Source organism: Xyrauchen texanus, chromosome 26, assembly GCF_025860055.1.
Source record: "Xyrauchen texanus isolate HMW12.3.18 chromosome 26, RBS_HiC_50CHRs, whole genome shotgun sequence".
NCBI lineage: Eukaryota > Metazoa > Chordata > Actinopteri > Cypriniformes > Catostomidae > Xyrauchen > Xyrauchen texanus.
The window spans coordinates 33,397,838-33,425,505 of NC_068301.1; the positions used below are offsets into that span (position 1 = coordinate 33,397,838).

The window sequence follows — 27,668 nt, forward strand, 5'->3', positions numbered from 1 at the left end:
TAAATTATTAGAATGATATTATTTGTTCCCAGTCCATACTAAACAAAAGTATTGCTGACATTTGATTTCCACAAACTTCCAATGCTCCCCCACAATGCATGTCTCCAACAAACAACAAGTGACTTTTTCACAGAACAATTCCTCCAAGCATCCGTGAGCAATCTGTCAACTGGATGTTAGGCAAAGTGGTTTCTGTAAGACCTGAAACAAAGAGGACAGTGTGAAGGAAACTGGGTGCATGCTGGCACAGAGCAGCACTAGGCTTCTTTCCTGACCTTTAATAAGTGCCCAACCCTGTGCCACTTACACAGCCAGCTGAAGAACCAGCCACTGCACACTCAAAACAGTGAGAGAACCTTTCAACAAAGAAAACTCTCTTTCAAATCCTAAATATTTTCCAAAGGGTAGAACAACACTAACCTCACCATCGCAACAGAAATCTTTCCCACTTTTTTTGGGGTCTGTTTCTCACACAAATCTATCACATGGCTTCAGAATACTTGGAATTCTGCACAAAAGTCGGATGGACTACAATTGTCTTTTTTGTTGTTTTTAAACTCAACAGCATCTGCAAACATTTGCTTTCATTATATGGAAAAGTGCAACGTGAATATACTAATAATAACACATAAATTAGTCTTATTATATGTATATTCACGTTGCACTTTTCCACATACTCGCCAAGCACCAAATATGTTCTCCGCATCATGTGCACGAGTGTCACGTTTTTAAGATGCCATTGTGACGTCCCTGAATCTTAAGAATCGGTTGGAGCAGAGCATGGGGGGTTTAATTGGTTCTCCCCATGCTAATTAGCAATTAGTAGAAGTATAAAATGTTGTGGGTTATTTGGGAAAGGGCCTCACTGGGATAGTTTTATATTTTAGGAGTGGCTGGTCCCAGTAAGACCTCATTGACATTTATCTTCTTTTCTTGTTTTTCTTTTCTGATATCATGTAGCATAAAGATTTTGTTATAGTTATATTATTTGCTAACTCTGTGTTTTTCCCTTCATTATTCCTAGACTCATGTTTACTATTTATTGGTTGTGGTGGTATTTGTTTAAATGACAATAAAACCATTTTCTTTTGAATTAATTAAGACTTGTTGTCTGATCCCTCTTTTATGTTGCGGCTTGTAACGAGCTAGTCGTGACATAAAATTGGGGGCTCGTCCGGGATTGCTACACGAGTAAGTAAATGCATAATGTTTTCAGTGTGTTCACCTGTTAAAGGAATATTCCTGGTTCAATACAAGTTAGGCTCAAATCAACAACATTTCTGACATAATGCTGATTACCACAGAAAATTAAGACTTGTCCATCTTTTTCTTTAAAAAAAAAAACTAAAATCTAAATCACAGTGAGGCACTTACAATGGAAGTGAATGGGGCCACTTTTTTCCAAGTGTTTAAAGACAGAAAAGTTAAATTTATTACATAATTCTTCGGTTAAAACTCATGCAATATTTGAGCTGTAAAGTTATTTAAATTGTAATTTTTACAGTCGTTTTATGATGTCATGGAATCGTAATTGCAACGTTGTAAAATTGGCTATAATTTGACAGAAAAGGTTAGGAAGTTATTTTATCACTAAAATCATGTTAACACACATATTGTTTGTCTTGTGGCTATATTTTTGAAATCGTGATTATTTTAATGTTTACAGATTGGCCCCATTCACTTCCATTGTAACTGCTGCACTGTAACTTTTTTTTAAAGAGGCGAATCAAAATAATTTTTTGTGGTAATTAATATTATGCACAATTGCTAACAGTATTGCCATGTAAACAGGAACGCCGATTTCCACACGCCATTTAAGGATTAAGAGAAAGCGGTTTAAACACCTAGGTTTTTCCCAGAGAACGCAGCTTAATGTGGCCAAGTAAACACATATGTGGCATTCTAACAGAATCTTTGAAGCGTGCGCATGTGTATGAACAGACCGGAGAACGAACGCAATGGGATGGAGCTCATCAACAAGTAAACAAAGTGGAAAAGAATTCAACATTTCTTAGAGTTCAATGGGAAAAGCACATGCACTATAAACTATACAGATTTATAAACACCTATGTAAAATATCGACAGTCCCTCACATTCATGTACATGCGCTCATACATTGGTAGAATCCCAGAATTTTATGTAAGAGGGGAAATCCTACTATTGCAGCGCAATTCCGCTGCATATCACAATGGAAAGTTAAGGAAACAAACATAGCAACGACTCTGGAGTACCTGGAAATAAAGCAAAGCAACTGGGAATAAAAAAAGTGAAGACTTCCTCGGATACCACATTTGTTATTTACACATCATTGTGGGTAAATTACGTTGCTGTGGTGAAAACTGCTTACTGACAGAGCTGCATGTATATAGGAGTAAAGAGTATGCCGCTGATACAGTGCATGTAAAACAGTGATCTCACCATCACAACAAAGATGTCTTTGACATATGGCCTGGAGAGACGCAAAACCTTTTCATTGAGTCAACCAAGAAAATGTGGCTCAGAGTATGTGTTCTTTGAAAACGGGATAAAATACAGTCTTCTTAAAAGTGTCATTATGAATTAGGGAAACAATAAAAGTAGACAGCGAGTGGCAAGCTGTGCTGCCTTTCTGCTTCGTCTTTGAAGTGAAACCAGTGCAGCTGAGCGACTCATGATGGTTGAGTTGCTGCTGTATGACACATGATACTAAAAGCAGGTCGACCAGAGAGAATGTCATTTCTGCATAAAATTAACGTATAATGCAGAAGCACCATAACTTGCAGCTGTGCGAGGAAACTCATTTGTATAAACTGGAATAGTTCACCCAAAACTAAAAATTCTCATTTACTCACTCCCATGTCATTCCAAACCAGTATAACATCTTCCGTGAAAAACAAAAAAGTAGTAAAGCAGATTGTTCATGCAGCTCTTTGTCTTATGAAAGTAAATGGGGATTTCAAGTCTTCCAAAGGTATGTGATAACTATGCGTGAGGAACGGACCAATATTGACATTATTCAGTCTTCTGGTATTTGCTGAAAATCTTAAGCAAAGTGGGTCAAATAGCTTTTGTAAGCAATTTGGAATGCCCAATTCCCACTACTTAGTAGATCCTCGTGGTGGCGCGGTTACTCGCCTCAATCCGGGTGGTGGAGGACCAGTCTCAGTTAGGCAGGAATAATCTCGAACAAGCGTTTCCGGTAGTTGCGGAATTTTAGATCATTCTTCCTTACAGAACTGCTTTAACTCAGCCATATTCTAGGGATATCTCTTGAGGTCATTCCACAGCATCTCTATTGGGTTTGGTCTGGACTCTGACTGGTCCACTCCAAGTGGATTTTATTTTTTTTAAGCCACATTTTGTTGTGGATTTACTTCAATGTTTAGGTCCATTGACCTGTGGCATCACCCAACTTCTACTGAGCTTCAGCTGGCACACAGTCACCCTGACATTATCCTGTAGGATATCTTGATAAACTTGTGAATTCATTTTCCATTCGATGATGGCAAGTGGTCCAGGCCCTGAAGCAGCAAAGCAGCCCCAAATCAAGATGCTTCCTCCATCGATCTTCACCGTTGGGAGGATGTTTTCATGTTGGTATGTGGTGCCATTTTTTACGCCATACATATTGCTGCGTGTTCTTCCCAAATGATTCAACCTTAGCTGAATAGTTCAACCACAAGTGTTGTGGAGTGTCAAGGTGGTCTTTGGCAAACTTCTGGCATGCAGCAATGTTTTAGTTGGAAAGCAGTCTTCCTTCATGGTGTCCTGCCATGTTTTCCATATAGTAGACTCAAGAAGAGAGATGTTAACCTGTTCCAATGATTCCTTCCTTAAAGTCTTTAGCTGCCACTCTACTTCTTTCTTACCTTATTCTGCAGTGTGCCTTTTGAGTCATCTTGGCTGGACGGCCACTTCTAGGGAGAGTAGCCACAGTACTAAATCTTCTCCATTTATAGACAATTTTTCTAACTACGGACAGATGAATATCTAAGCTCTTCAAGATACATTTTTCCAGCGTTATGCAAACTAACAGTTCCTGATCGTTGGCCTTCTGAGATCTCTTTTTTTTGTGAGGCATGGTCCACGTCAGCAGATGCTTCTTGTGAATAGCAAACAAAAACGTTTGAGTGCTTTTAAGTCAAAGTAGCTCTAACCCACACCTCCAATCTCGTTTCATTAACTGGATGCCAAGTTCGCCAACTCCTGACTGTAATTAGCTTTTGTTGACGACATTAGTCTAGGGGTTCACATACTTTTTCCAACATACACTGTGAATGTTCGAATGATGTATTCAATATGTACAAGAACGATACAATAATGTGTGTGTTATTAGTTAAAACAGATTGTGTCTGTTCATTATTGTAACTAAGATGAAGCTCAACCAAGCTTTTATGAAAAAAAATGATAAATGCAGGTGATTCCAAAGGGTTCACATACTTTTTCTTGCCACTGTATGTATATTTTTTTGGTTAATCCATGTCAGCCAAAAATCTGCATACATTCTTTTGCGTCACTTTTAGAGCATCACAGCCACAGACCACATTATGGAAAAGAGCACTCTGGATATTTAGCAATATTTCTTATTTAGTGAAGTAAAGATGTTGGAATGACTTATATTTATTTTTTGAGAATTATCCCTAGAAGTAGTCAGGCTCTGAATCACAACTGTGAGCAAGAGTTTTACAGAGTCCTTCATTTAATACTGCCAGTTTCAGCAATGATGACAGATCACGGCTTTCCTGTCAGCTGCCCAAAAATGCAAAACGGTGGTATCTGCAACCCGCCCTGTCTCATTGCATTACTAAACTCAGACTCACTGTTTGTGCCTTTTCAAATCCTTTGTTTAAAAAAAAAAGCATTACACACAACAACCCATTTAACCATCTATATTTCACAACAGACCTGCTCAAAACTAAATACTACTATGCTGTTGCAATCAAAACAAGGCGTTGAACGCTAAGAAAAGCCAAGAGCGAGTCACTGCCAGTGGAGCACAGCCGCCCCGCTCAGAACAAACCACAGCAGGCGGATCGGTGAGAGTCCAGCTCACTTCCTTTAAAGGAAATATCCCACAGCTGTTTAAACCATCGCATGATTGGGGCGGGGGGGAGCTGGAAGCAGGAAAAGCTTGGGCCTTTGCTGGGAGGGAGAGAGAATTTACCACGAACTCATCCGAAGAACTTTCACTTGCATGGATAAAACAGAACGTGGGAAAGAAAGCGGGTCAGCTGGAAGATGGAGAACTGTATGGTGACATCTCCTTTAACTGAATCTAAAGCTCAACTGAACTGCAGAATTTTCCCCCAACCCCCAAAATTGGTCATAAATACCAAACCAAACAAGCAAGCATAAAAACGTTGTAGCAATGTTTTATTTAATTATAATACCATTCATTACAACAAAATTATTTTGTGAAAGTGTGTCACAATATGCCATTTAAACATTATTCAATGGTTGAGTAAATATTTTGAAATAAGTATTGCAATTCTTAATGGATTTACTGCCCTCATCAGCCTTTAATCAAATTATGATTTATCATTTCATATTTTAACAGATTGTTGGAAATTGTGCTTTTCCAAATACTTTTTTTATTAAGATATTTTATCATTAATTTTTATAAATTTCCACTAAATACATCAAAACACAATTATTACATGTGATTGTGTATCTTTAACTACACATTGTCATATCAACCACCATCCAGGTATAACTCTGAAATCAAAAGTTCATTTCAAGACGGACATGACTAAATAAATAACTTGCGGTACAGTTTTTCATTCACTTAAAAGATTGGGCTGATAAAGAGTCATTCCTTCAGGAGGAAGCGATGTATGTTTTGCAGTGTAGATAAAAAAAAAAACAGCTCACAAGAGTCATTCTTTTGGGGATCAGACCACACTGGCAGCGCCATTTAGTTTTGTGCAGTAGAATTAAAAGGACTGGTTCACAGGAGTCAATCAATTGGGAAACAGACTACACTGGTTGCACTGTATGGTTCATGCTGTAGATTCAAAAGAACCAGCTCACATGAGTCAATCATTTGGGAATCAGGCTACACTGGTCGCGCTGTATGGTTCATGCTGTAGATTCAAAAGAACCAGCTCACATGAGTCAATCATTTGGGAATCAGGCTACACTGGTCGCGCTGTATGGTTCATGCTGTAGATTCAAAAGAACCAGCTCATAGGAGGGAATCATTTGGGAATCAGACTACACTGGTCGCGCTGTATGGTTCATGCTGTAAATTCAAAAGAACCAGCTCACAGGAGTCAATCATTTGGGAATCAGACTACACTGGACGTGCTGTATGGTTCATGCTGTAGATTCAAAAGAACCAGCTCACAGGAGTCAATCATTTGGGAAACAGACTACACTGGTCGCGCTGTATGGTTCATGCTGTAGATTCAAAAGAACCAGCTCACAGGAGGGAATCATTTGGGAATCAGACTACACTGGTCGTGCTGTATGTTTCATGCTGTAGATTCAAAACTTCTGGATCATAAGAGTCATTCATTTGGGAATCAGACTACACTTTCGGCATTGTATGTTTTGTGCTGCTGATTCAGTAGTGGTGAACACAGTGCCACTGAATGGTAGCAGGAAACACTATCAGCATGGTTGAATGTACGTTGCAGAACCATTAATGGAACCGAAAGTCAAATTGCTTAATGTTGCAGATTGTTTTGGGAGTGTAAACTCCCCTTTTATCAGCCAAAAGCTCAAAAAAGAGAGTCGCTGCACTTTTTTAATTACTCCGTGATTCTTATTACATGCTGTAAAGTAAAATGCCATCTAAAAGCCAGTTTCCTGCCTAACATGAAGCAGAGTGGGGAAACTCCAGGGCGTAGCAACACAAACACTCCTCCCAAACCCTGTGGAGCTGGAACAGTGGAATACTGACATTTCAGTCATTCCCAATGCAGCTTCTGCTCTGGATTACATCTGGAGTATGCAGGACACAAGGTGACCCTAGGTGGTGTCAGTTTCAGGTTATGTTGTAGTTGGAATGTGTGTAGGGCTGAAGGTGGAGGTAGACACGAGTCTTCAGGCCAAGTTGAATGAATGAGATTACAGGAAACTTCCCACCCGCTAGGACACACACATTCCAAAGGAGGGGGAAAAACCCCGGCTCCATCGAGAAATGGGAAGCACATTTGTTTTCAAAACGCATTTCTTCGTGTTCTGCTCTCTCGCTCTGTGAAATCCATCGCTAATGCATTTTAGCAGACAGCTGCCAGTGCCTGGCATGAAGCTACCCGCATGAAACTCTATACCGCTAGACATATGAGAGTGTATAATCCACATACCGCTACATGCTGGGTCATCCCCCCACCCCTAAACATAGCGCTTTCATCAACATTTTACTCTCAAGCTTCACTCCATATGTTGCAAAATTCAAAAGACAATGTTTTTAAAAGGAATAGTTCATGCAATTGAACATGTTTTCTTCATTGACTCACCCTCATGCTGTTTCAAACATACATTACTTTCTTCCTTGGAACAATAAAGATGCTTAGCAGAATGTCTACAGAATTTTTTTCCACATACAACAGAAATAAAAATGGGGTTTCAAGCTCCAAAAACGCAATAAAAACAAGTACAAAAGTGAATAAAGTGCAGAAGTCAAACTGACTACTTTTATGATACTTTATGGTGCATTTTATTGTTACATTTAGGAGCTCGACATCCCAAGTCCCCCTTTTTTTTCTAAGAAACAATTATTTGATTCTTCAACAGGTGGGTCATTGACAAATTAGGTTGTCCGAGGTGATAAAAAAATTTGAAATCGTTTTAAAAATCTAGTTTAAAACACATAGTTTTAAGTTCATAGAAATGTAATTTTTGTGTCCATGTTGGTTTCACAAATTGAGAAATTTTCGATGAAAAAAAAAAAGGAAATAGTTTTAATGACTTAAAAAATGTCATGTGGTGTAACCATTTCCTTGCACATTGAAAATATATGAAAGTGTACATAATGGTGAGCTTCATTAATTTCAAGAAAGTTTTCAAACATATTTTAAGGGGAATTTTTTTTTTCTTTCCACAAATATCATGAATGTTTAAGAATATAAAGATGTTGTTTCAGGGTTACACAAATGACCTCAACAAAACATGCATTTTCAAAAAATATTTATATGACTTTTAAATAAAAATATATATTTTAAACGTCACAGTCTTGAAGGTCTAAAGAGATCTTCTCTGCTTTTTTTGTTGTTGTTTTTTTGTCACATGAAAACAAAATTGAATTTTTTTTTGGTGAACTATTCCTTTAAAACGTCTATCAAACATTAGCCAAAAAAAAAAAAAAAAAAAGTCTGAGCTTCCAAAAAGCTTGTTTAAGGCTATTTGGTTATCAGTCCTCCAAATGACAAATGAGCTAGTATTTGCCAGAGGGAAAGAGAGGAATTCAGTGGGCAGCAGTGGAATAAACATGATAGAAGTTACTCACCGACAACCATAAGAGTAAACTCGAAGCCTCTCTTCACAGACTTTCTGTACACTTGGTTGGGGAGGTTGGCGAACCCCACGTACCCCTCAAGGTTCTTCTGTTGCTGTAGACCAAAATCAAACACAGTCAATGACTTTAGCATCTGGCACATCTCTCTGACAAAACACTACAAATGAGAAACGTGTAGGTGGACACACTCAATGACAAGACGAGGTTACTGTTAAAAGAAAACCCTTTGAAAACAGAGAAAACATTTTCAAACAATGCATAGTAACCTGGTTAGATTAAAGCAATTGGCAACTGCACTCCCTCCCCCCTCCTTCAATATTAGTCTAAATGCGAACAGAGTGGGATGAGTAGCATACAGAAGTTTGATCATTTCTAAACCTATACCTATTTTAGGTGCAACAAAAGACATAAACATGCTGTTGAGGTGTTTGAAATGATTGCATGCATACTTACTGCTACTTTGGAGAGCATTCAGATTATGTTGTTCCACAGATGAATAGATGGACAGTGATGAAGAGATGACCAGATTCCACCAGGCAACAGATGCAACCAGAACCATAAGAGAAAGAGAATGAGATTAGGATAATAGCTCAAGTTCATAAAGAGCTTTACTTCTATAATTGTTTGCTTGTGATACAAAAAGATTTTCACTAAGGTGATTGGCTCTGACCGCTCAATCTCAGCTGTCAATCAAACCCACAATGCTAACACAACAAGCAATTGCACGGTCTTTGACAGTTATTGCATTCTCCAAATCGGTGAGGCCACAAGGGACTCTCCAGATTACAACTGGTATTAAGATCTGTCTCAGTCCGAGTCAGAAATTAGAAACACTCAAGGCTCTGTTAATATCAACCTACTTTACAAAAATGCACTGCCTGTAGTGTTTGTCAAATGCAGCACTACATTGTCAGATATTCAATTATTCTTCAATTCAAATGCATCTTTTGAATGCTTTGTATGATTAAAAACTAAATTGTATGTGTCATCGACATCATGCTCCACATTTTGTGTGCCAACTCTAAACTTGCCATGTCTCTTTACCATCACTGAGACATGTCAACTGAATAGTGCAGTGTGTACATTTCTGGACAATAGTTCCAAAGTTTCGGGGTTCGATCCCCATCTAGCCAAGTCTTACAGTTCAATTTTTGTTGAATTGAAGCTTTTTGTATTGTGCTTACTGAATAGTTGCAGGGCTTGTCCCTGATCACTGCTGCTTGCAAGTAGCCTATTCTTATTGGTCATCTTCCTCTTTTCCCCAACAGGAGTTTAAGGTAGCACTATGAACCTTACATAGGAAAATAAAGATATTTGGCACACTGATAGGGGGTTGGAACTAATAGCCCCTTGACCAAGCTTTGGGGTCCCAGGCCAAACTCCATAGCGCCACCACCAGTTCAAACATTCACTTTACTGTTGCTTATAAATTTTGAATTATTTGGTCCACAAAGAAAATTCTTGCTTCCTCTGATGATTGGAATGGTACACTTCTATGGCGATTGTAATGTTCCCCTTACATTAAAACAGCCTATTACAGTATCCGTTATTTTGGAATGTGATGTTAGACGTTTTAGCTATTTCTCCAACAAAAGATGTCTCGGATGAACTTCAGAACAAGCCGTACAGATATAACACAGAATTTCGATTTTCATCTTTATTGCGAAGTTACATTAGCTAATTAGGAATGTGCAAAACCACCAATTTTCATAATTGACTACTCGTCGGTTGTATTAAAAGATATAAACTTAATATACTAACCTTCTGGAATTAGAAAAGTCTGCTTTTCACTTCAAAATGTATTGTTAAATCGCCCTAGTAACTTCAAAAGGCCACATGATGACTCGAAACTTATCAAGAGTGGCCCTTCTAGGATCAATAATTAATACACTGGTAGAGACAGTGTTTATATAATTATAATAATGATCATTTTATTAATATAGCACCATTTAGTGATTAAGCACAAGGTGCTTCACAAAAATAAAATCAAAAACATATACAATAAAACCCAACATATTCATATAGTAATAAAAGCCAGTCTATACAAATGAGTTTTTAATCAAGACTTAAAAACAGATTCAGCAGATCTAATGTCCCAGGGCAGGCTGTTCCAGAATTGTGGGGAATTCACTACAAACGCTCAATCACCTTTTTTGTATCTGGATCTCGGAACAGCCAGTTCATGACAAGAAGATCGAAGAGGTCTGTTTCATAAGGTCTTAAAAGTTCTGCTAAATATTTAGGCGACAACCCAAGTAATGCCTAGGGCTGGCGATATGATGTTATAAATCATGGTGACGATATAAAGTGTAAACCGATAGAGATTTTGCTAGATCATGTATATCACAATATGTAAATATCCATGTGTGCAGCATGGGCTTTATCTATCAGTGAGCATGGCTTCACGTGAGACTGAAAGAATTGAAGAAACATGGTCAGGGTTTTTCCAGTATCTAACATTTTTCTGTGGCCGCCCAAATAAATTGGGATAATCTTCATGTGCAGTTGGTGCTTTAAAAGTGCTAATTATTATGTTCTGCTTCCTACACATTCTCCTTAAAATGTGAATATCGTGATTTATCCAAAGTGACTTATTCATGTACCAGTAGTCAAGAGGATTGTCGCGTTCGCGTGATATGAGCATGAAGCGATCGTCTGTGTTTCCGAAACTGCTTTCAGGTCCTTGAATAATGTGTAACGTGCGTGGAAGGGCACCCGGTGGACTTTCTGTTGCCCTCCTAGGTTAAGTAAAATTGACAACTTCATCAAAAAATCCTTTCTCTGAATAAATCAGGTCTTTCCCTGAATACAATTTCATTCAAAGCACTGATCTGTGATTACAAAACACCAAACTGATTTGACTATCAAAACAATCATGCTGTTCTGCTAACCCTAGAAGGGGAAATGGTCTGGAGGAACATGAATCCAGCTGGATAGACACAAGTTTGTGATGATGATAAAAACAAATGAATCACCAGCCTTATTTGTGATGAGAAAACCAAACAGGCGCTCATATTAATGAGTCATTAGGACTCAAGTCTTTCTCTATTTTCCACCACCCACACAAGGACTAAGCAATGCTCTTCGTTCTTTAAACTATTAATGAAAGTCTGTAACAAGTATTCTCCATCACTTCATGCTGCTGTTATCGTACATCATGTGAAGTTAAAATAATGCCATAAACATTAACTAAACTACATCAAATATAACACTGAACACCTCAATGTACATAACTGATATTAAAAACAAGAAACATAACTATTCCCATAAAATATAATTAAATTAACTGGGTCACACAGGGAATTCTGGGAACGCCGATTATTGTGGTTTTACCGCAATTAACAATAATATACCATAAACAGTACATGTACTCTAGTTAAACATAATATAAATTTTTACAGTTAATTATGCAGTAAAATCATACTTTTTACATCTAAAATGTCATTTTAATAACATTTTACCATAAAATTACATGTATTGTCTTTTTAAAAAATATTAGCATTTTTTATGGTAAATTTGAAGGTAACTGCCGTTAACCAACAAAGTTGTAAAATTGGATATACCTTTACACAGAAAAGGCTAGTAAGTGATTTTAACACTAAAATCATGTTCATACACATATTGTTTATGTTTTGTGGCTATTTTTTGAAACAGTAAGTTCGGGCTGGCCTTTAAAACGGTATACCTTTATCGATAGTTTCACTTAAATGCATTCAAATGTAAATAGACAAAGTTTGGGTGCATGAACAACCCTCAAGCGTGTGCCATCCCTGGATCATAAACAGCCCATCATATGGCTTGATAAAGGAGCATGCTACGAGTGACAAGCAAAAAGCCAATAACAAGTTGCGTTGCTGTGGGGTTCGGTTGAGCCATCGCCACGTAACATCAGAGCACACAAACACATGCGAAAATGAGTGCCGTGCCTGCCGGCGATGAGATAATGAATAAAAAAGGACATGTCAGCTCATCAGTGTGGCAGTTTTTTGGTTTCTTTACGTCTGACCAACATCAAACAAACACGTTGTGTGTAAGTTTTAAAAAAAAAAAAAAAAACGTCCCGGCCAAGTACGGAAACACAAGCAACTTATTTCATGACCTTAACAGCTTCCACTCTTTGGAATATGCAGGATGTTGTCTGCCACAACCTACATCTACCCCACCTCAACAAACAATCCACAAGCAGTCCACGATGGAGAGGTACTCGGCAACAATGCCTTATGAGAAATCCTCCAAACGATTTTTGTAACATTTTATTTATTAAGTTCAATAGTTTCTTTAACACTTATTTATTTAATCTTCATTTAAGATATAAGAAAGAAGATATTTGTTTAAATTTTATTTTTGACTGTTAAAACAATTTATTTTTTTGCATTAATAGAGTGGGTAAATTAAAAACACAGTGGTTAATTCAAACCTATTTTTCTACTGGTCTTTGTTTACAAAAGATTATTACAATTTATCAATAATTATAGATACTGAATTATAATAAATGTTTTAGCTCTATCGCCCAGCCCTACAGTAAGTAGTTTAATGTTTATGGATTGGCCCTACTCACATCCACTGAAACTTCCACACTGGAACCCAGATTTGATTGAACTTGTACTAAACCCGGAATATTACTTTAAGATTTGATAATATGAACTAGTCTTCACAACACACACAACAGCCGTGTCAGTGATTAAATGATGGAGAAAGGAGCTCTTAACGCTATTTGATGTACAAAAGCAAGGCAGATTTTAATTATCTCAGAAGCACATCAATTCTTAACTATCATCAAAACACAGAATGAGATGTTTTTGTCTGCAAGCGCTTTTCATGGTGAGTTCATAGCAAAGCTGACATGAACCATGATCGTGGCTTCATGATTGCTGTAACAAAGTGGATAGCCACAGACTACTGACAGATTAATATTGTGGAGGATGAGAGTTTAAGAGATGTAATGCCCATTGCAATGAAAATGCAACCTATGTGGAGACTAGTTATTTCAATTAGTCATCCCAGTTAGATTTTGGGAAATTTTTAATTTGTGCTATTTTAGGGCATTTCTATCTTTATACTGTGGAAGGCTTTGTTTGGAAAATGTTAATAAAGCCATATGTGTTACATATTTTTCTGTTTTCTTTCCTAAGAAAAAATTGAAATTAATTTGACAAAAACAATAGTAGTATATATAGTGTTTCAGCACTTTCAAAATCTGCTTTTAATTGTGATTAAATGTGAAAAATCTTGAAGTGTCTTCGGTGATGCGATCACATGTGGTGAGGCAAGAAACATGGCTGTTTACACCTGGTCGGTTAAACGCTTCTCCTGTGACCAGGACCTACTATATATTAACCTGAGCTTCAGATGTTTGTGCTTCTCATCTGTGTTACTGCATGCTGATTCAGAAGATCCGTGAAGTTCTCGTGCATGTTTTCGCGTTATTTCATTTTAAATCAGCTCGTAACCGGCAAATTTGAAAGGTGAGCAAACTCAAGTATGCATTTACAACTCAAGTATGATGATGTCACACTAGTATTAGGCTCCCTACGAATGTGGTTTTTATGGTCCGATCACAAACTGTTTTAGAAGCTTTTTAGACCTGTATTTAGCACTGACCACATGTGATCTAATCCCCCAAAACGCATCATAATACCAGGTGTAAACGGGGTCAAAGGGACAGTGGAAACGGGAGTATAGCACGAGAGAGAGAGAGAGAGAGAGAGAGAGGGAGAGAGGTGCACTGCAGCACTGAAAGCAGTGAGATGTTTTTGTGTGTGGCTCAACTGCCGGAAGAGATGTGGTAGCCTAAAAGTCAAGCAGTAAAAAAAATTTTTTTTAAAAAAGAGTGTGAGAGAGAGAGAGATCAATGATAATGAGAAAATTGTTTGAGTTAAGGTGAAATCCCTTTTTAGAAATAACACTTTTTTTAACAAGATTTTTTAGGACATGATTGACTCATGTCAGACAGTGTCCAAAAATTACGGTCTCAAAAATATGTCATGGCCATAAATGTCTCTTACAATGAAAGCCCATGACATAAAACACTCCTCTCATAGAGGAACAGGTTATATAGGCCTATAAGATCTGGCCATTCAGATGCAGATGCAGGGAGCATGAATAACTAGGTAGGTACATTTCCTGAAGAAAATGTGAGTGGTGCTTGCCGTGGCAAAACTCGTCAAATAGCATGCTTGAAAAGAACAAAAATTATGGTCATAAATAAATCAATCCAGAAGTCTGTACGATTTTCTGGTGCAGAAATATGTGATTTGTTACTCGGTTGCTAGGGTAAGCCCATGTGGTTGCTATGCAGTTACCAAGGTAATACAATACATGGCTCCTTTCCATCCTGAGTGAAATAAGTCAACCCGGAAGTCTGTAGTAATTTTTGGTGCAGAGATATGTGATTTGTTGCTCGGTTGCTAGGGTAACCCCATCTGGTTGCTAGGCAGTAATCATAGTGATAGTAATCAAGTGTCCTTGCCATCCTGATTGAAATAAGTCAACCCGGAAGTCTCTATGTTTTTCTGATGCAGAGATATGTGATTTGTTACTCGGTTGCTAGGGTAACCCCATCTGGTTGCTAGGCAGTTACCTTAGTGATACTAATGAAGTCTCCTTGCCATCCTGATTGAAATAAATCAACCCAGAAGTTTCTCTGATTTTCTGGTGCAGAGATATAGTTACTGCTAAATGGTTGCTAGGGTACTCTGTTTAGTTGCTAGGGAGTGGCTTGGCAGCTGGCAATCATTAATCTCCAAAGGCTGCTTGTCAGTATGAATGATATAAACCAACTCCCATGCCTCTGTGACATTCAGAATGGAAGATATCCTCTATGGATTTTGGTTGCTAAGGTGCTCGACAATGGTTGCTAGGGAGGGGCTAGGAAGTGTTGAGGTGATTCATGATTGGCTGTTTGCTGCCCCGAGTGAAAGCGAGACCACCCTTGTGTTTCTATGACACTTCTATCCGGAGATATCCCTTTGATGTCTTTCATTAGAAGTCTATGGGACTTGTTGCTAAGGTGCTCTAAATTGTTGCTAGGGCGTGGCTTGATAGATTCAAAATGATCCTGAGATACTGATTGGTCGTCTGAGTAAAATGAGCCCGCCCCATTGTCTCTATGACACTGTGATCCAGAGCTATGTTGAATACAAATCCCAATGCCTTTTCATTTCATGGGCCGTCCTACACCATTGTAAGTCAATTGGGGCATTTTTGGGCAGCTCCTGCCCCCAGGGGTGCAACTTTTACCCCATTTTGAGGTATGCTCTTACAGAGCCTGCCAGCCTCTTCAAATATGGCAAATCACACGTTTCTGCGAAATCCTCGCTCGGAGCTGTGACGCGTCAAAGTTTGTCGCAATGTTAAGTCTATGGGATTTTTCGGCGCTTTTTTGCCCCTGGGGCAATTACCGTACCCCGATCGCTTATAAAAGTCATAGCACACGTGTTCTCAATAGGCCGTTCGATTTGACACCTCATTCGTGGGTCTACGTCAAACGGTGCGGGACGAGTTAGGTGCCGAAGTTTTGTACGGAGATAGAATAATAATAAAAAAAAGAAAAATAAAAATAAGTATGTGAGATTACAATAGTGATGCTTTGCAAGCACCACTAATAATAAGTATGTGAGATTACAATAGTGATGCTTTGCAAGCACCACTAATAATAAGTATGTGAGATTACAATAGTGATGCTTTGCAAGCACCACTAATGACTTGCCAGTTTGCCAGACAGTTACACAACATGGCCAAAAGTTTGTGGACACCCCCTTTTAATTAACAGGTTTGGCTCTTCCATTAATTCCAGTGAAGACAAATCTTAATGCTTTTTAGTGGCATTCTTGTGTGCTTCAAACTTTGTGATAAAAGGGAAGAGGGTTTGAAATCAGGAAGATTGGGGAGAAGCCTCTTTTGTTTCAGCACGAGTGGAAGTGGAAGATGTTATAGCAGCAAAGAGGATTAACCGTTATGGTTTTGAAATCAAATGTTCAACAAGCAACAACTGTGTTCAGAATTCCACAAACTTTTGCCCATATAGTATGTGTGGCCAAAAACAGAGATCTGAGGGAGAACATATATATTCAATGCAAATTGTCTCAAAATGTTCCCATGGCTAGAGTTCGAAAACAACGTCATGTTCTGCAATTATTGTAGAGGGCAGAAACAGGCAGGCAACTTGTCCTACGTGTCAGGAAACCCGCATCTGAAATAGTGATGGGTCATTTGCGAATGAGTCGGCTCTTGTAGGTGAATGTGGAGCCGGCTCGCATATCAGAATCTATTTATAAAAAAATAAGATATGAAATCATCAAAAGATTAAAAATAATGAAAAACAAACAAATAAAATAATATAGGCCTAAATGCTCAAGCGCACACATTTGTTCTGATTGTCCGCTCAGACTAAAAGCCTCACCTGTCGTGACTGTCAATCAGACACGTGGCGTCAACCAATGAACCAAAGATGCATGCGGGAGGGCGGAGCCAACTTATGTTATTCAGATTGTATACATTGAAAATGTATACATTAAATGCACATGTGAAATAGCATCCTACTTTTTTACATTTATTTCAATTTGTGGGATGCTGCAGTTTTGCAAATTGTTATTTATTTTTCTTTGATATGGTGTTTTATTCTATAATCAGATTTGGGCCACTTATCAGACTCCACCACAAAAACTGAGTTTACATGAATCCCACATTGGACAATGTGCGGAGATGATCGGTCAAATTGCTGACATAATGAGAGATCGCTGGCTGACCTCTAATTATGCCAGATGGTCAACATTCAAAAGCAGCTGGACAACTGATATCCTTTGATTCTAGTAGGCATGGGTCAATGTGTGATTTGGGTTGTATGTGCTGTTCCACAGATGTGTGTCCCTTAGTACACGCACACACACTCATACACGCAGTATAAATATGTATGTAATAAATTGTTTGTTAATAAACTATTACATTTTTCACTTTTCTTTTTGAAAAAAGTTAGCGTAGAGCCCTGCCATAAGACTCCAGTGGTTAATTCCTGAGGAGATCCTATCTATTTTGGGTGAGAAAACAACTTCTCATTTATAAAGATCTTTTTCATTATATATCTTGACATCAGCCTTCTCCTTGTCAATTATGATTTCCAGCTCGATTACACTTCCTAGCATCATCTAGCGCTCTACGGACGTTTAAACTGTCTTATGTATCAGAGCCGCGACAGACATGCAGGAGCTCATGTCCTTTAAAGTGCTCCCGTGTTTAACACACTCACACTCTCATGATATTAAGTCAAATATTAGTAAAGCTTCTATCATATACTGTCATATGTACATATGCAGATATCTCACCTAAACAGATTTCATTAACAAACCTCTCAGAACTTGAACAAATCCAATGTTTTCTTCCTGTAGACGCTCATATATCTTCCTCTGAAGCACATACTCTATCAGTCTGTGACACTCCAACCAGGCGATCTGGGCCATGTAAATGGAAAGCTGTCAGGAGATTACTGCTCACTTTATCCACACAAGAGCCATTGAGCAACTTAAGTAAAAGTGTTTTAATGGGCTGTCCATCTGAAATCGAGATTCATCAAACCAGAAGTGGAACCTGACATGGTCCTCTGCTGTTGCAGCCCATCCACCTCAAGGTTCGACATGTGCTTTTGCTCACTACAATTATTGAGTGGTTGTCAGAGTTACCATAGCCTTTTTGTGAGCTGCTCATACTCTGTTGCCCTCTGTCATCAACAAGGCATCTGCAGAACTGCCACTCACTGGATGATTTTTGTTTTTGGCACCATTCTGAGTAAATTCTAGATGAGGGGTGCTCATTACATCGGTCGTGATCAGCTGGTCAATCACAAGACAACCACTGGTCAATCTCGTTAACAGCTCAAAAGGATATGGATATAAACTACACAAATTACAACAATGTTAAAGATCACATTTTATTTTCTGATTTCAGATCTCTTGCGTAGAGATGTTCGAAACGCAGGATGGCAAGGGAAGACACTCATATTTATGAGGAAAACAATACCCGATTTGACAGCGTTAGGTTTATGGGTATGGTTCGGTTAAAGATTCTTCGACCAATCAGGTATCGCTTTCCTCGTGAATCTATATAGACCCATCCCCTTGCCATTCTACATTTCAGAAATTCGACCACTGCGCACTTCCTGACTGACAGACGCCTTATTTCTCGGTGCGTGCTTGTGTGTGTGTTTAAGAGTGCTAATGGCGGATACGTGCCAGTTTGACTGTACACTGTAAAATGCCTGTCTTGGCGTGAGAAATTAATTAAAACAAAATCAGTTATGTCTAAATTAATTGCACAAGCCTGGTAGACCTACCCATCAATTAAAATTCATATTTAATATGAATCATACAACAATAACAATGGAGACCATTTATTGCTCTTAGCTGGATAACTTGAGTAGCTTTAAAAATATTAATGTATATTAATCATGCAGTAAAAACCTGTGATCTACTAAGTTTAATGGTATACTAGAATTTTCTTTTTGAATTTTTGAACGTATACTTGAATGCACATTGATACTGCTGTTAGAAAATGTCCAGAATAATTACTTCATAATTTAAAATAATGTTTAGCTAATTCATAAATTAGTTTTGGTATCGAGAATTTTCAAATTTTACTGGTACATGGGTACTGACTGTTGTAATTTTGATATTGTGCCAGCACTGCCTACAATACATGGTAGATCTAGATCTCATGCCATAGAAGCATGAGCACCCCTGTTCTAGAGACTGTTGTGTGTGAAAATCCCAGGAGATCACCAGTTACAGAAATACTCAAACCAGCCCATCTGGCACCAACAATCATGCCACGGTCTAAATCATGGAGATCAAATGTTTTCTGATGGTTGAGATGAACATTAACCTGTATCTGCACGATTTTATGCATTGCGCTGCTGCTACACTATTGGCTGATTAGATAAACACATTAATGCAATCATACCAAAACGCTCAAGTCGACCGCTTATGATGACGTATAATTCGAGTCTTTGCAGATTCCCAATCGATTTTATACCTGCTTGTGTCCAATATTTCGCCTTCAGAGAGCAGCTCAGAAACTTCACATCTCTTGCAATGCAACCGCAGGCTCACGGCAGACAAACGCTAACATTCATCACATCATTGGACATTCAATTCCTCTGCAGCGGTCAAACACAAGTATTGTTTTGGGCATGAAAAGTTTTAACGGTACTTTTTTGTTCATTAATAACACAGCAAAGCTGAAGTCTTAGTGGTACAGCTGCCGTTGTACTCACGTTGATGGGCCACAGTTCGGACCCAAAAAATATGATGTGAACACAGACCAGCGGGGGGCAGGAAAATTAACTCTGGTTCAGTCCAAGCAATCGAACCAAGTGTGAAAGCACTCTTAATCTGAAAGATTTGCTGAAATATCTCTTTCAAAACTCACTTTATATCCATAAATCTCACTAGGAGGTCCTCCTATCAGCTCATTACCTGACACGTACTGATGGGAAGTAATTTGTTGTTTAGAACATCAGAGAGCATTCCCTGCCATCAGTGTCCCATCATACCAGGCTAACCCATGGATCACATGCCAGCAAACAGACGGGCCAAATTCAAGCATTAGCCATGTGATACAAACAGGATATCAATGAATAAAGGATGAACTTTTCCACTGTGTAAGAATTATCATGAGATCTACAGTAAGGAGGCAATGCAGAGCTCATGGATGACGTGCTGTGTGTTGCAATCACACATATTTCTTCTTGTACAACTGTTCTTCTATAAAGAGATCTTGCAAGATGTTACATTGCTCAAAAGGAAAGGTAAAATCAGATAACACAATGCAACATCTAAACAATGAATAAGACAAACCCAAAGTACAAAAGTGTGTGTGACTTACAGTGGATTGCAAGAGGACAGACACATTCATAATGGAGGTACCTAATCATCACCAAATGGCATTTGAGTTAACATAACAGATATGTTAGCAAAGCTATAAAATGGCAACTAAACCCTTCTTTGCAACTGAGATCTCACAACTGTTTATTATTGCCAGCCATAGCTGTGACCAGTTCTATCCAATATTGATCTGTCAGTCAATATTGGCTCTTAAACTCTCTGATTTATGTGACTTTTAATCGTTTAGTTTCCCACACACAAGTTTGAGTCTCAGACACTCTATTCACATAGATTTGCTTCACGTCCTTCAACATTGCTGAGACTGAAAAAGACAGACGGTGTTTCAACAAGCGCATCTGTTCATTCACTAAGCACACCCTAACCAGTACTGTAGTATTTTCATGGTTTTTAGGACATGGTCCCATTGTAATACCATGTTCCTTGGACATATATCATGGTGATTATACGGTTTTATTTCAAATACCATATGGTAATCATTCAGTCCCATCATATCCCATCACTGTAACGTCATGGTACCGCCAAAGCACTTCCTCATAAGTGTAACCATTCAGTTAAAGTGATTTACATGAAGCGAGAAACAACTATTGTCAATATGATTACATAAAGAGCGAAGAGAGCGAAGAGAGCTCGAGAATATCTGTTGAACAAACACACACTCAGGAAACGGATCTACCGCGCGCGAGCATTCAAAACACCACCATTTTAAACATACTACGCATCAAACCAACATATCTACATATAAACAAGTCTCATAAAACATATCGACGGACTACGAGTTTAATAAAGCAACAGAGACTGAATACTCACCCATTGTGTTGACGCTCCCGGCCGCCACTATAAACGATTTCTCGCCGATCGACATTCCCTTTCTCCAGCACACGGTCCAACCCTCAGGCGTACGTCACATTTCTTGCGTAGTCTCCCTTGACTACCATGACAGCGACCACCTTGGCGTATCTTTGGTGAATAGCTTCAGTGCAAATCTCGCGATAGTTCATTCAAGCGGCACCTTTTATGATTCAAATGCGGCGTGAATATTAAAAGTAAATTTGTCATAGCATTTGCAAATATGTACGATGCTTCTTGGACACTAATTTTGGAACATATTTGTAAACAGTAACATTTTATTTAGGCTTTTAGCTAAACAGATAACAATTCAAACAGACAACATTAAAGTAAGGAACAAGTTATTGTTAATGCAGAATTTACCGAGAAATATAATTTTGGTAATTTAAAGTGATAGTTCACTTTAAAAATTAAAATTATCTAATCATTTACTCACCCTCATGCCATCCCAGATGTGGATGACATTCTTTTTTCTGATGAACACAAATTAAGAATTTTAGAAGAATATTTCAGCTCTGTAGGTCCACACAATGGAATTGAATGGTGACCAAATCTTTGAAGCTCCAAAAAGAACATTAAGAAAGCATAAAAGTAATCCATAAGACTCCAGTGGTTTAATCCATGTTATTAGAATTGATATGATAGTGTGGGTGAGAAACATATAAATATTTAAGTCCTTTTTTACTATATATTCTACTCACTGCCCAGTAGGTGGTAATATGCACAAAGAATGTGAATCATCGAAAACAAAAGAAGAATGTGAATGTGGAGATTGATAGTAAAAAAAGTTTCTCACCCACACCACATTCAGAAGACATGGATTTAAAAACTGCAGTCATATGGATTACTTTATGATATATGTCAGATAATATGAAAGTTGTCTGGAAAAGATAATACACTTTTGCAGACCATATCTGTCAATTTCCATCATGTGTTGATGGACAGCTCTTGACCTATACAATATGGTGGACGTGCCGACGCATCGCGGTCCATAGCAACAGCTGCTAATAAGGTATCTATGTATAGATTTCTAGTTCAAAGCCCCCAGCTCATGCCACTGGTCAAGTAACATTGTTGGAGCGGGTCTAAGCTGGTCGCTCATAACAGGAATTTTATAGCACCACAGAGACACAGTGTTTTCCAGTTTCGAGAAAATTAACCTATGAATGGCTTATTTATAGTTGTCTCTGCATATTAAGCTGGGATAGAAAAAACTTCTTTAACACCCCAAAAGTTACATACATCAGCTTTACATTCTACACAAACAAGTTGACAAATAAAATTTCAATTGCAAATGTATCTGACATTCCAGGGAAGTGTTTTCCAGTGTCAAGGGCCCCCAATGTAAAAGCTTTTCTTTTGTTTTACATCTAGATCATCATCAGACAGCATTCAAAGTTGATCTAAATAAGAGGTCTGGCAGTTTGGTGAGATCTTAGCTGTTATATTACAGTTCTAGGGCGTTTCCCAACCAGCATTTCTGCGTCCATGATGAGAGCACTGAGAGAAGGGGACGCCACTCGAAGTGTCGTTCCAAACGAAAGTAAGAAAATGATTTATTTTTTTGAAGGGCCCTTGCACAAGACTGTTAGCAAAGGGTACATTCCTACAGTAATGTCATGCTCCCTTAAGACTGCCCACAACATGAGCTTTGTCCTTCGGAGTGAGTAGAGAATAGAGATGATCACTTGCTATTGGAATTTGCCCCAGTCTATCTTAGCATATCTTTTTTGGAGCTATTTGACCTGAATGGCAAGAGAGAAACAATGCTTCCACCTGCTGGTCACAACAGATGATGATCTTATTTTTAAAGTAATAATTAGAAAATCATGTGTTGCACTACTTGATTTGGATGTACATGGGCAAGCACAAAATGCTTATTTTCACAAAAGTCGTCTTCTTGTGTTAAGTCAAGTCTTTGCTTTTACATCATATTTTGTGTTAATATGTATTAGGCTTAGAAAAAATATTTAACAAAATTAATTGGATGTTAAGAGGAAATCCAATATGGGGGCATTTTTTGCACCTCTATTTAGAATTTTGGGGGCATTTTGTCATTTTCAGTGGTATTTCAATGGTATTTTTAAACTCCTAAGAGACAATTCACCCAAAAATGAAAATTCTCTCATCATTTACTCATCCTCATACCATCCAGGTGTGTACGACTTCATTTCTTCTGCTGAACACAAATTAAGATTTTTAGAAGAATATTTCAACTCTATAGGTCCATACAATGCAAGTGAATGGTGACCAAAACTTTGAATCTCCAAAAAAGCACATAAATGCAGCATAATCATAATCCATTCGACTCAAGTGGCTTAATCCATCTCTTCAGAAGCAATATGATAATTGTGGGTGAGAAATAAATAAATATTTAAGTCCTTTTTTACTATAAATTCTCCTCACTGCCAGCAGGGGGTGATATGCACAAAGAATGCAAATGCCCAAAAACAAAAGAAGAATAATGTGAAAAGTGGAGATTTAAAGTAACATGATTGTATTATGAAATTTCTGTATGTATGTGTGTGTGTGTGTGTGTGTGTGTGTGTGTGTGTGTGTTTGTGTGTGTAAACAACAGCAGTGGCATTATGTAAATAACTGGCATTTAATGGGCTAAAATCATGAAAATTAATGAATATTAGGTTGTTATGATCAGTACTGATGTTGGTTAAAAATTCAGTGAAAGTGGAAAATAATACTAATAGATAATATTTTGATGGTAGTTTTTTGACGTGGACATTTTTGTCCTCTAAGGTCCTGAGTGTGAGTTTTCTTTCTTTCTTTTTTTTAATCTGACACAGCACAGAAAATAACAATGCATCAAAATGTTGTTGCTAATCATTGACATATCCCAGACTGTGATAATACAAAATAAATAAAAAAATTCCCCTTAGCATTTAGTACGGAAAGTAATTAATTGTGTGTGTGTGTGTGTGTGTGTGTGTGTGTGTGTGTGTGTTTTGTGTGTGTGTTTATTATTTCTATAAAAAACAACAACAGTGGCATTATATAAACAAACTGGCATTGGGTTAATATCCTGAAAATGCATGAATATTTGGTAGTTATGATCAGGACTGATGTTGATTAAAAAAACTAATTGAAAGTGGAAAATAATATTAATATATAGCATTTTTGTTCTCTAAGGACCTATGAGTAACTTTTTACACGGTTTAAACGACAAACGTCTTCTGTCACAAGGATAAAATGAGGCCAGGTATGTGTCTACTTGTATGATGTATATAAGAATCACACTCTTTAATACTGAAACGTCGTTGTTAATCAATTATAATATGTTAAAACTTTTATTTTTGGTTTTCCATGTTCGTTTCTCGTTTGAGCCAAACTTGACTCGCTCGAGGACCCCACAGCTCATGAATATGTAATTGCTGTATCGTTACGTAGTAGCAAGGCGGAAGTAAGCATTAGCCAGATGTAGCAGAGAGAATCACAGCGCCTTTACCATGTTTAACGGCAGTCTATTTATCATTTCGGGGACGACAAGACAAAAAGAATACATAATCTGACGTGGACCAACGCAGAGGACCTGTTCCCATCGATTTAACAAGTATGTATTTCCAAGAAAATTGATGCACTTGAATAAATACAGTCAGTTGATGGTGACTGGGACAATGAAAGTATATTTACTGTCTGTATTCATAATTCACAAAGTTGATGAAAAGAAGTTGACTATGAGGAAGTAGCTTTTAAAGCACCAATGGTTGAAGTTTTATTTAAATAATTAATGAGTTGTATTTAGCTCTTCATTTGCATTGATAAAGGATAATTACACCATTAAAAGATGGATGACGAGATATTGGATCTGAGCATGGATGTTGTTCAACAACTGGTGTCTTGGATCGCATCTATCGCCATCATATTTGGAGGAGTTGTGCCATACATCCCTCAGTACAGGGATATTCGCAGGACTCAGAATGCTGAAGGATTCTCCACCTATGTTTGCCTGGTACTGCTAGTTGCCAACATCTTAAGAATACTGTTTAGGTGAGTTATTCTTTAACCATCATGCCTGTGCCCATAACGTCTTTCAGTATGACAGCTGCTATATGAGGGAACAATATAAACCCATGATGACACGTGACATAAGTCACTATAATGTGTGGACAAAGAGGCATTGGATGATTGACATGTGAATGTGATCATGTCATATAAAGCAAATCAGTAATGTGGTCATAGTGGATGTTTATAACATTTGTCAGGCTGTACATGATAATTATAAAAAGTGTTAAAGGGACAGTTCACCCAATATTAAGCATACTGTTATCAGTTGTCCTCATCACCCTCATGTTGTTCCAAACATGTTTGACCTGCTTTTTGTAATGATTGTGACTAGTGACTGAGACTGTCTGTCCTTAACATTATTTCTATCATTTATTTTTATGTTCCACATAAGAAAGAAAGCCATATATTTTTCGAACAATTTGAGGGAATTATACCTCTAATAAACCGTTTCTCAAATCAAAGATGTTAACCTAAGTGTTGCCACGGTATGGGAATTTTTACATTGTAATTTCCAGGCCTGAAAAAGTCTAAATGAATATAAATGTTTGTGCTAGTATTTTTCGAAAAGATTTAATCGTCTAGATATTGTGCTCTGAGCAGTTCTCACATTAAACCGCAGTTTTGGTCTTACTGAGAACATTTTGTATAATAATAAGAACAATTGCTTAAATAAAGTTTTCCAAGGACAGGTTTCACTCAAATGGCAATCTACCCCAGAAAAACCTAATTAAAGAATTTTGGTAATTCTTTGTCAAATCAACCAGAGGTCCTAGGCACAACTTTATCTTTTTATATTTTTTTTTTTACTGGTATAAGATACACATAAATGATGATGAAAGACAAAATGGTAAATGCCATTGATCAGAATTGACTGAGTAATCCATTATTTTGTAATCCATTATCTTTCTAACCTTAGAATATGGCAGCATCATTATCATATTTTTACATCTATTCAAGGTAAAGTTCACACAAAAATGAAAATTCAGTCAATGTTTACTCACCCCTGTGTTGTTATAACCCCAAATGACTTTCTTTCTTTTGTTTAACACAGAGTGAGAAATTGTGAAAAGTGTTGTGCTCAGTGATGTCATACAGTGGTAGTTTATGGTGACCACCTCTTCAAGCTTCAAAAAGACACAACATTATACAGTAATTCAGAAGTCTAATAAATTATTCCATGAAACATATGAAAAGTTTTGGAGAGAAACAAACCGAAATCTAATGTATTATTTAGTGGTTTGTTTCGCACCAAACCTTATCGTATGCTTTTATATCAATCATGGAATAAATGATTAGACTTCTGAATTATACTTTTGCATTCTTTGAAGCTTGAAGAGGTGGTCACCATAAACTGCCATTGTATGACATCACTGAGCACAAAATGTTTTCACAATTTCTCACTGTTAAGAAAAAGAAAGTCATATGGGGTGAGTAAACAATGACTAAAATGTTCATTTTTGGGTGACCTAATCCTTAAATATTATCTGTTCTATATGCCAATGGTCCGAAATCCAAAAATGGGGATAACGCTTGTGGGAAACCAAATATGGGTCACATGGAATGAAGCTAGTTTTTCTTGTCCAACAAGACAAGGGTCTGAAGTAAAAATCATGTTAAAACTACAGTAGATTATAATAATAAAAAACAATTGTTATTTATTTACTTAATTATTTTAGTTGGAGCAACCCATTGGTCAAAATTTTTGGGCCTTTGATTGTTCTCCGATCAGTTTTATATGTGTTTCTGTTTGTTTGTTTTGCAGGTTTGGACATTACTTTGAGACTCCATTGCTCTGGCAGAGTATAATCATGATCATCACCATGTTAATCATGCTGAATCTATGCACCAACGTCCACATGGCCACTGAACTCAACACCAAACGCCGCTCGTTCACAGGTGTGAATCTATAATCTCTTTGACACTTTATGACAAACTCATTGTCCCATTGAGTGACCGTGGGACTGTTTCCAGCAGTATATTAGAGGGAGTGTATGAGTGTTTTATACAATAAAATAATGTGATTAGATTACTTCCTGTTTTGAGCAAGACATTTGCCATCTGCCTCAAATCTTTGTACACCAAAAGTGTACCTTACAGGTTTGTAGAGAAGTTGTTCTTGGTCCCAGACAATGTTCTGTGGTTAATCTTCAAAGCTTAATTGGTTTATTTACCCGTAGCGTTTGTTAAAAAGTTGATGCTGATCTCTTCCATTAACTTCCATTAAGTATCCAGATAATGCTGAAATTTTAGACATTGCCTATGTTCAGAGTGGAATAAGCATGTATTGTATACTATATACTTATTTTAAAAATGAGTATATTAAACAGTATCTCAATATTATTTGTCCAGAGAACTATAAACCGTTTTGCAAGGCCAGAAAACTTTCTCTTCTAGTGTTTAATACTTTTATTGCAGACTTATCAAGGTACATAAAGGCTCCAGTTTACACTCCTTGGACAAAGTTGATT

The 27,668-nt window shown here is 37.6% G+C and overlaps 2 protein-coding genes across 5 annotated transcripts in view; one reads left to right on the top strand and one right to left on the bottom strand.

Moving 5' to 3' along the window:
- Positions 1-27,668, bottom strand: part of LOC127619593 (septin-7) — a 234,466-nt gene that overhangs the window by 38,013 nt on the left and 168,785 nt on the right. For 2 of the 3 annotated variants that reach the window (XM_052092480.1, XM_052092479.1), the window contains exons 1-2: positions 8,894-8,926; positions 8,432-8,534 (exon numbers count right to left, since the gene is read on the bottom strand). In XM_052092480.1, the coding sequence (XP_051948440.1) occupies positions 8,432-8,534; positions 8,894-8,911 (121 nt within the window). In that variant the 5' untranslated portion in view covers positions 8,912-8,926. Of the gene's footprint in view, positions 1-8,431; positions 8,535-8,893; positions 8,927-27,668 lie in introns of those variants that run through there. The other variant, XM_052092481.1, reaches the window with a different exon arrangement.
- LOC127619595 (solute carrier family 66 member 2-like) overlaps positions 24,600-27,668 on the top strand; it is a 54,758-nt gene continuing 51,689 nt past the window's right edge. For both annotated transcript variants that reach the window (XM_052092482.1, XM_052092483.1), the window contains exons 1-3: positions 24,600-24,745; positions 24,960-25,182; positions 26,963-27,096. In XM_052092482.1, coding sequence (XP_051948442.1) covers positions 24,980-25,182; positions 26,963-27,096 — 337 coding nt within the window. In that variant the 5' untranslated portion in view covers positions 24,600-24,745; positions 24,960-24,979. The remainder of the gene's footprint in view (positions 24,746-24,959; positions 25,183-26,962; positions 27,097-27,668) is intronic.